The sequence below is a fragment of the Cupressus sempervirens genome, chromosome 3 (assembly GCF_028749045.1).
Source record: "Cupressus sempervirens isolate cs-2001-9-10 chromosome 3, ASM2874904v1, whole genome shotgun sequence".
NCBI classification, from domain to species: domain Eukaryota; kingdom Viridiplantae; phylum Streptophyta; class Pinopsida; order Cupressales; family Cupressaceae; genus Cupressus; species Cupressus sempervirens.
In genome coordinates this window covers 701,044,855-701,055,555 of record NC_143120.1, presented here as the reverse complement: position 1 = coordinate 701,055,555, position 10,701 = coordinate 701,044,855, and the positions used below count along the sequence as shown (strand labels likewise).

Genomic DNA, 10,701 nt, shown 5'->3' with positions numbered 1-10,701 from the left:
TAGAAAGAAACCACTCAAAAGAGAATCAAATGTAAGTGAAGGAAACTCCAATTTACCATGCTAAAACTACATTCACGTGTTTTTTTATCAGTCTAGAAGAAAATTTATGAGAAAGCTTATTTTAACTATGCAAGGTACTAAAGAAATTATATAATAATCATAATTAGCTCTTGGTTCCATTTGATGATTTAATATCCATGCATTAGTGTGCAATCTTGAATCATGAAAGAAAGTTTATTATATTCTCATGTTGAATCCAATTTAACTTATAATTTATTTGAAGTGTTAAAGAACGAACATCATTGTTTAGTTTTATGAAAATAATCTAAATGAATTAAATACATTAATTCTTTCATCAAAAGTTATAAGCATTGGGCATCACAAGAAAAGGTTCCATATATATTCATTATAACAACACTTATAAAGAAGGAAGTGTTATATTTAAATGGACCTTGGAGGCTTTGATAGTCATTAAAATAAATGAAGACTATTATAAAAAGCTACCAAATAAAGACTTGAAAAATCTAGAATACAATGACAAATTGTATAAAAAAGCTTACTAGGAAATTATTTCTATTCCAAAACCTAACATTTATCACAAACTAACTCAACTATACTTCAAACTATAAGCCCAACTTGATCATCAACCCTAACATTAATTCTAACCATAATTCTATGGACAATCCTTACCCTAACTCTACCCTTACATCAAATCATATTTCTAACTTCAACACCAAGCCCTAACCTTAGACATAAGTATACCTTAATACTAATCATAAAATAAAATTAACCCTATATATAATTTAAGCTTTAAGCCTAAGCCTAATTCTATCTTTAAACCCAATCTAATTTATAATCCTAACACAAATCAAATTTTTTGCATAGAATTAGGGTAAATAATTAGAGTTATGGTTGTACTTTAATTACACTTAAGGCTAGGGTGAACATTCAATTAGGCTTTTATAGTTAGTGTTTAATTAGAATTAAGAAAAAGATCTAGTTAAAACTCAATTTAGATCAGGATTACCATCTAACTATGATTGGGATTGAATTAAACTAATACCAAATATTTTTTCCTCACTAATGTTCACATGAAAAATGTGTATTAGTAAAAATATTGCAAATACATTGCTTGTTACATCTCATCTATAATCATCAGAATTAACAAAATCAACAACGCTATTTCAAAGAACAAACTCTGCATATCAATGACATGTCTCAAATATTACAAAAATATACTTGTAACCTTCATGGTGACTTACTACATAGACATTCTTACAACCTTTATAGTGACTAAATACATAGGCATTACCATATCTCACTACACCCATTAAACTAAAAAGGAACACAACTTCGATGTCGGAAACTAGAAGAAAATCATATCCCGATCATTCCATTCTTATTATTCACATTTGACAATAGAGGTCCACATCCTCCACTTCATAAAACTTTCACAGTGGAGACTTGTGATCAAACAATGTATCCAAAAATTGTCGAACTAATAGTATCTCGGCCAAACAATGTTATGATTTTTATTATAAAGATTTTGATATACAGACAAGAATATAATATTGTGTAAATGATGACATATATTAAGATATAAAGAAATGAGGCATTCCACCTTTACTAAAAATGTCAAGATTGTTATCTAAAGTAACATGATGTTACTCATTTTTACAAAGTGGAGCAAGATGTTTGATGTCAACTTTGTTCTTAATATAGTGTATATATGTAACTTGTAAATATTTAATTACAATGAATAGTGAATTGGATGAGCAAAGGTGGAAAAATTCAGAAAAAATCTTCCAAATTGCTCAAAATAATAAAGACAATTTTTTCAAAACAACTAATTGCAACTGCCACTACAAATTGATTGGAATTAGGTATAATAGTTAATATGATTAGAGTAATCTCTGTTTGGACAACCACCTTCAAATCCCATCCATTCTTCCCATTCATCGAATCCCATGTCACCCTCATCAGCATAATACTCTTCTTCTTTAGTTGCCTCCATTAAAGCAGACATCACAATCTGCACACCATCAACCAGAAAAGAATTATGAGAAAAATCACAACAATCATAGATAGGCTACAAACATAAAATAGTAAAGAAATATATTGCAAAAATTCAATGTTAAAAGTTACCTGATAGGCCTCATTGATTTTGTGAAAACTTACGCCAGAATTCTCTCCTTTACGTACATCAGGATGATACTGAAAAATAACAAAACACGCAATAAGATCATTCTCTGGAATCATAAATAGGTCTCTTAAAAAACTAACTTAAATCCATTTTGCTTCCCTCTCCCAAAATCTAAAAATCTTGTCATATAACCCCAGATAGTCTCTAATTTAGAAGAAAAACAGCTTGCAAGAAGTGACGTGAAAAACAAACGAACTGGATATTTCATTTAAGTACCTGCAGGGCAAGACGTCGGTAAGCTTTCTTGACATCCTTTTCCGTGGCATTGGCATTCAATCTGAGCAACTTATATTCCTCTCTCAATTTCCCGCAACTAACAGACGCCATTGCCCTCACATTTCTTCTGCCCAACAATTTTCTGTGTTCCCCATTTTTTCTTCCAAACAGGGAATTGAAATTCCCGCTGAATCCCACCTTTCCAACCGCAACAGCCATAATCGATTCCAACCCCAAATGCTGAGAAAAAAATAAAGATAATCTCCAATGCAGGCCTCAAAATGCACAAAAGTCCTCCCTAGTTGCAATTGCAGATAGAAAAAGAATACATCGCAGAATTTATGCGAGCAAGAATCGATTCCCCGATAAGATCCAGAGCGTAGAAAATATGAATTTGCTGAAACAATGGAGGTTTAAATAGAGCTGGAGGAGTAAAGACAAGGGGAATAGGACTATAATCAGAATTGAAATAAGCTCCAATCAGAAAAATGTGATGGATAAGGAATGAATGCGTGACGTAATGTCCGGAACCATTAAAAATTTGATAAATTCAAACCAGATGCATGCCAAGAATACGCGTTATCTGTCTCTTCATTCTTGACGCAGCTAAAACTTTATACATTGTAATTCCAAGAACAGGGATATCTTGTATTTAAGGACTCTTTCTTCATGCCACGTGTTCCACTTTTGGAGCGTTCATATCACGCGGGAGACGAGGTGTAGACTCTTTCTTCCCTTTGGAGACAGACATTGTCCACACGGTCGCCCCTACCTTCCCTATTTTTAAAATAGTGGAAAAAGAAATGGAATGTTTCAATGTTTATTTATATGTCTGTAGATTATTTAATAAGTCAAAAAAAATGGGATGTTTCAATTATATGTATATAATTGAGACATTTAATATATTATTTTTTAAATCAAAGAAACTTTGGTTAAATTATGATTGGATGAGGATTATTATTTTGTTGTTGATTACTATATGTACTTTTAATTGTAAGATGTGTATAGATAGTTTTTTTTAATGCTCTATGTGAGAAGTATGGTTAAAGGTAGGAGAGAGGGTGAGTTTCCTATGATGAACTTTATTTGGTGGGTTGGGTCTTTGATATTAAGGGGAGAGATTGATTGTTTGTAATTGGTTTTGTTGCTAATGTGGTAATTGTGTTATTGATCTCTTGTTTCTCCATAGGTCAACACCCTTGTTTTAATTGTTTCTAGTATAAAAATATAGGTCTATAAAAATAAAAAAAAAACTTCATTTAGTTTGAGCGTTGTGCATGCTTTATTATTTCCATTAACTTTTTAATTATCACTTTGAATGAAATCCAAAATATTTGACCTATTGTAATCAAATTAATTAGTCAAATATTATTAAATTTATTATGTATTCATTTTAGTTAATTAACAAATATAATAAATTGTAAGTCTCGTTGTTGTCTGGATGTTGCTTTTAAATAAATAGTTCTTTATTATGACATGTTTTAACCAAGTTTCAACATTAAGAATGTATTTACATTTTAAATACTAATCTACTAGAACTAAATTGTTTTTGTTTCCAAATAGATGTTAATATCATGTTCTCTCCTTATTTCATTCATAGATTCACAATTTGTAAATATAAGCAACCCTATAAACAACATCCAATAGTACGAGTCTACATTTCAAAATTGGTTTAAATGATCTTTTGTCAATCTTATAACATGAAAAATGTTATGCTATTTTCTACCTCAAGATTTAATATGTTCCTATCCATATTCATTTAATATAAAGAAGGATTGTGAAATTTGTTCATTTTAATGTTGACATTTCAATAAGTAATTTGCATTGTACTAGTAAAATAAATACTAATCCTCGGTTTGTTTAATTTGATTAAGAAGGATTATATATTTAATTAATTTTTATGTTTAGATTTTTTAAGTACTTTTAAAGTAATTTGATTAGTCTTGTCTCAACTCACTCCTTGCCAACTCTAACTTGGAAGTAAAAGTAAGACCAAGGAAAGGTAGGTCGAGTTGCAAGAATACCCACTGTAATACTAGGTTATGAGGAATAATTGTTTCGTATAATTCAATATGAATGGTATGTTTAGGTTTTAAGTACTACTCTATTATAATTGCAATTTCTTTCTTTTTCAAAAATATGTCAACATCACGTTCTTTCATCCTTTATCGGAGTTTGCAAATAGAAGTAGTCCACAAAAATATTCAATTGTATCAATACAATTTTGGAACTTGATTTAAGTGGCCTTTTGTTAATCTTATAACCTTTTTAAAACTTACTTTTAATATAATTTTAAAAATATTTTCTACCTTAAATTTTGTGTAATCTTTGTCCATATTCATTTAATACAGAGAAGACAATATTTTGGATCACATATTAAATTTGCATAGGCTTAACATGACCATATCTAACCTTTTTTAAAATTGTCATAACTCAATGACCCATGGAAATTTTCAACTATTTATTTTAATTCTCTATGTCATTCAATATCACAACTCCAAAGGTGTTCGTAGATATTTTCTCCAAAATACTTTAAGTTTAGATGATGTTATAATGCATGCAAATAGAGATTTTCATTAATCTCCTTTATATCAAATTTTTAAGAGAAGCATCAATATTTTAAGTGATTCTTTGATTAAGAGGAGAAGTTGAAAGAAAGAAAATCAACTCGTCAATGACTAAAAAAAAAGGATAATGTGACATATGATGGGAAGAGCAAAATATATATACATAGAAGCCTTCCCTAAACAAGAAAGATAGACGAGGTGAGAAGGTAGGAGTGAAAATCTAACCCTCCAAATGTGCAACACTTGTAAGATCACTAAACAAGTATGTGAAAAAATGTTGAATAAGAATGCACTAGGTGTTTCAAAAAATGAGGACAAACGTGCATCAATGATATGAGGTGATACAAAGGCATAACTTAATTCAATCTAGGGGTCAATAGATAACTATCAAGAAAGCTACTTTTATAACTAGTAAAAATTTGATTCTATTTACACTAATACCCCTCCTTCATACCCCTTAAGTGTAACTTAGGAAGTAATGTATGTATGATTATGAGATTTATATGCTAGACTATATCATGTACTCATGTAAATTCTTGAGGAAATAAAGAAAAGGAAAAAATCTAGTGAGAATAAAAATTGTTTCTAAAGACAAATGATACAAAAGGAATAAATGTACAATTTTGAAGAAAATAAGTGATGAAAGAACTCAAGATAACATCCCAATAAATACTTATAGAACAAGTATAATAACATTCCTCCCATAGGAGAGAAAGAAGAGGCCACAATTATAAAACAAGTATAATAAAATTCCTCTCATAGGAGAGAAAATAGAGATGGTCTTGCGACCTAACCAAGAGATGTGAATTAATGAACTCCCTCATATTAAATTATACATCCTAAAATTTTCTTGATGTGAATTTGATACTAATGCATATCATGATGAGTAGGTTCAATAAAAGTCATGTAAATATCTACAAAATTGATCATGCTAAGAGCTAATGTAGGTGACGAAAGATTAATATCTTAAGACGGTGTTAGTTCATGTATTTTTTTGGAGAGTCACCTTTATTTTGGTTTCCATTTTCTTTGGAACCATTGGATTTGATTTCCACTTTAACCCAAAATTTCCTAAGTACATAGCATGAAAAGTTGTCCTAAAGCTAATTCCTCCTTTTTTTTCTATAGGTCAAAACCTATTTCATTTAATTAAGTTTTGAACTTTTGAACTTCCTGAACTTCCAAACCTCTTTGAACTTTTGAACCCATTTGAACCTTCCAAACCACTTTGAACTTGATTCAAACCAATTCAAAATGGTTCAACACTTCAAGAGCATTCTTTTGAAAGATGAGTAGGTGGGACTCGGTAAAAGAAAGTGTCAAAGTTGAAGGAGGTTGAACATCGTGAATATGAAGGTGGACCCTACATACGTCCTGATGAGGCAAGAAAAATAAAAGATGTCTCATGGATTAATGATAAAAATGGCAATTATGATGGATTTTAGTTATCTAAAATCATTAAATGGAAATCTTTCGCAAAAAAAGGCTTAAGAAATTGAGGAGCTTTAATATGTGTCAAGGTAATTATGACGAGGTAAAAAGCAAGAAGGGTGGAAAGATGTTTATTTATGGCAATCATTGTGAAGAGCCTTATCATACTGAATTGCTAGACAAGTAAATCTTTCCAAAATGCCATCCTCTGTATTAATTAAGTATTCACATCCTTTAAACATACTTACATTTAACGATAAGTCCATTTTCAGTTTGAATACTAGCTGTGGAGATACACAGGATATAGAGTTTAGGAGGTTTAGAAGAGTTACTTCCACATGTTCAAGCTAATTTCATGACATTCCTTCACTTCAAGTTTCCAGTTCTCATCAAACTTCTCTTTGGGCTTAATTGAGAATTGTAATTTCTTCAAGAATTAGGAAAAATGAAATTTTCTCTACATGTTTTTGGTAACAATGTTAGTGTGGATTGCAAGAGTCCCTTATTAATTGATACAAATTTAAGGGGGGTCAATATAGATGATGTTTGTGATAAAATTTAGTCAAATGTGTCCAAGCTAAATTCATGGTGGAAATCATGGATAGTGGGATATTACAAGCTGCAGTTTTTCCTCAAGCCATTACCAACCCTGAACTAGTTTAGGAATGCGCTAACTACTATGACATTAAGTCTCGATGCATTCAGAGAAATTATGAAGTTTTTTTCTTTTAGTAGACTGAGACACCATCACCTCCATGTTCAAGATACCACATAAAACATTTGTTATTTTATCCTTACCCAATCCTTTGCCAAGTTCAATGAAAATTCTTAAAAAAACCATGTTGTCATAGCCCATCATTGGATTAAGAAATTCTACAAGGGAGGTTCATGACTTCCAAAAGGTTTAAATAAATATCATATGAAGCCTCACATTCATGATTTAGTGGTCTTGTTACATAGAATCAAAAGTTAACTGGAAGTATACCTTTTTGAAGACTGGATGTGTCATTTTATTGATATTATTCTGGATGGAAAACAATATCTAGATTGGGCTAGAAGTATAGCAAGTTCTATGAGGGATCGATTGAAACTAGCACAAACCATAAATAAAGACTTTTTAATATCTTCATACCTCATCTATTTCTTAGCCTGTACTCAAAATCTCACCCCCTTGCCACATGAACCTTGGAATGATGAGGTCTTCATATATAACTATTGTCCTTCCCTACAAAAGAGCCAAGTACTGATTTATTATAGAAGGGTTCATGATAGTTTCCTTGGTAAACTGTGTTCTGAATTGGCAAGAAAAGGGGAAAAAAGGGTCTCTCTAGAATCTTTGTAATTCATACAAGTATATGGTAGTCTGCTCATCTAGTTTCTTAGGTTCACATACCTTAGGGTGGGAGGATTTGACAAAGAACCTTTAAAATTTCCCAGATTTGCTCTGGATTGTTTTATTCTAGCCAAGGTTTGTCATCAATTGGCAGTAGTAATAATAAAGTTTTTACCTAAAGATAAAAAGGACAGTTTTTTTCCAGCGGGAATCAACAATCTTTAATGTAAAAATCTAGAGGATGCTATGAATATTGGAACTGATTTAGGTTCTTTTGGTTTCAGATTCTATCAAGCTATACAAGGGTTCGACAATAAAGGATTTTTTGGGAGAGTCCTAGAAGTGGGGGATCATTTCTCACCTATATTGCACTTAGAGGATTATTGGGAATATTGCTTGAATGAAAGAGAAGTTCAAAGAAGGAGCCATTCAAGGATGGTGTTATCATAGGATTTGGCCTTTAAATTAAAATTGAACCTTAAGGGAGTTCAAGAGGATGGTTCAGAAGTCATTGAACCTAAATATCATAAGCAACAAAATCGTCCCCTATCTCCTATGGATTGGTCTGAACCCAAAATTGATGACATAATGCAAACAACCAATGGTGTTATTGAATACACCAAAGCATGGATTCATCATAAGAGGAAAGAAGGAACATCCTAGTCTCAAAATCAAGATACAATCCAATAATTTCCTTCTTCCTCTAGTGCTAATACAATCTTTTCCACTAATTCTACAAGTAACAAAAATGATTCAAAGGTAGAGATCACTAAACCACTTCAAAACCAACCTGTAGTAAAAAGGACAAGGTCCAAGTCAAGTTTTGAGAAACAAGGACAGATGGTGACACCGAAGAAAATCAAAATAGATCTTGATGTAGATCAAGAATTAGGTGAAGGTTCAATGGATAATGAATAAGTTCAATATCGGACAAGGAATGAGAATTGTATGAGAAAATACCCAATCTACTTATAGTTGGAAATGCACCCAAGCTGCCTATTAATGGAGCTAATAGCAATGAATTCCAAAGGCCAAACCCCAAGGGAATGACGTCTAGAATGTCACAAGAGAGGATAGATGTCCTCTAATGCCAAGAATAGATCCGTAACTCACGCATCCAATTTCTTCTCATATTCAACTTGCCTAACAATAGCCACAAACTCTCCTTTTATTCCTACTTCATAGGGTCGACCACTTTTCACAAGCGATGTGGGATAAATAAAATAAAATATAATAAAGTAAAAGGCTAACAGTCACACAACTATACAACTACTAAAGTGAGGACATTACAATCTGCCTCCCTTGAAATTGCTTGTCCTTAAGCAATCTCAGTCTTGTTTGCTATAACACCTACTCACTCTCCCAAGTAGCATCTTCCTTTGGCAGGTCTCTCCATCTGACTAAATATTCTTTAATCACCCTATTCCATAGAGTCTTTTCCCTGGTATCCAGAATAGCCTCAGGAAATAATACAGGCTTTCCCTCCTCATCCAATGGTGGAAAATATGTAGAAGGCACAACTCTCTGACCAATGGCTTTCTTGAGCCTTGACACATGAAACACATTATGCGCCCAACTACCTTTTGGAAGCTCAATCTTGTAGGTAACCTCGTCCACCCTGCTAATTACTCTGTAGGGACCATAAAACCTAGGCTTCAACTTCTCTGCTCCGCTCTTCTTGATTGATGACTGTCTATATGGTTGTAGCCTTAAGTAAACCATATCTCCAACCTCAAAGTTGTGCTCTATCTGGTGTTGATTAGCATACAATTTCTACTTATACTGGGCTTGCTGTATATTCTCCCTAAGCACCCTCGAAATATCTTGACTATCCTGCAAGAAGTCTTTGGCTTTGGGTACTCTACTATCCCCCAAAACTAGATCCATGAAGCTAGGTGCTTCATAACCATACAGTGTCATGAATGGAGTCATCTTGATGGACATATGATAAGTGGTGTTATAATAGTACTCTCCCATATGTAGCCATTTGACCCAAGCTCTCTATTGTGCAGTCACATAGTTCCTCAAATATCCTTCCACCCATTTATTCACAATCTCTATCTACCCATCTATCTATGGATGATAACTAGTGCTAGGTGTAAGATCTGTGCCACAAAACCCAAATAATTGCTGCCAAAAAGAACTCATAAATTTATTGTCCTGATCACTGACAATGAGACTAGGTAGCCCATGTAACCTAAATATCTCTCTGAAGAAAATATCGGCCACCTGTGTTGCTATGTAGATAGATGGAATAGAAAAGAAGTGAGAAAACTTTGTCAACCAATCAACTACCACATAAATGCAATCTCTCCCTTGTACTTGTGGTAACCCGATCATGAAGTCCATAGAAATACTTTCCCATTTCCTATCTGGAATGGGAAAAGGCTATAACAATTTTACAGGACATGTGTGCTCTTCCTTATTCTACTAACAAACTACACACTCCTTGACATGCTTTTAAACGTCATCCTTGAGCCCTTTCCATGTGAACCACTCACAAATCTGCCTATAGGTCTTAAATACCCCTGAATGTCTACTTGTAGGTGCATCATGAAATGCCTTTAGTATTACCTCCCTAAACTATGATGAAGGAATCAAATATATCTTGTCCTAGAACTTGATCAATCTGTCCATCACCGCATAACGATCATCTTGTATGGTGCTTGCAATCACTCCAGAAGCCCAAGTGTCCCTCACATACTCTAATGTAATCTTATTTCTCCAATCTCCTATAATCTTAGCTAGAGAACAAGTATGAGGTCTCCTAGATAAAGCATCTGCCACCACATTCTTCTTAGCTTTGATAAAATCAATGTCAAAGTCATAAGCCCGCAACTTCGTAATCCACTTCTATTGTCTATTATTCAAATCACGTTGACTCATGAAGTATTTGATGCTGTTGTGATCAATCTTGATAAAAAACTTCCCCCAATTAGGTAGGACCAAAA

General features: G+C 32.7%; 1 protein-coding gene across 1 annotated transcript; it reads right to left on the bottom strand.

Moving 5' to 3' along the window:
* Positions 1 to 1,694: 1,694 nt before the first annotated feature.
* Positions 1,695 to 2,985, bottom strand: LOC149568685 (chaperone protein dnaJ 8, chloroplastic-like). The gene is made up of 3 exons (XM_089817598.1): positions 2,420 to 2,985; positions 2,146 to 2,214; positions 1,695 to 2,032 (listed from the first exon to the last, which is right to left on the bottom strand). Exons 1-3 carry the CDS (start codon positions 2,636 to 2,638, stop codon positions 1,880 to 1,882), a joined length of 441 nt encoding a protein of 146 aa, XP_089673724.1. The 5' UTR covers positions 2,639 to 2,985; the 3' UTR covers positions 1,695 to 1,879.
* Between the last annotated feature and the right edge of the window lie 7,716 nt (positions 2,986 to 10,701).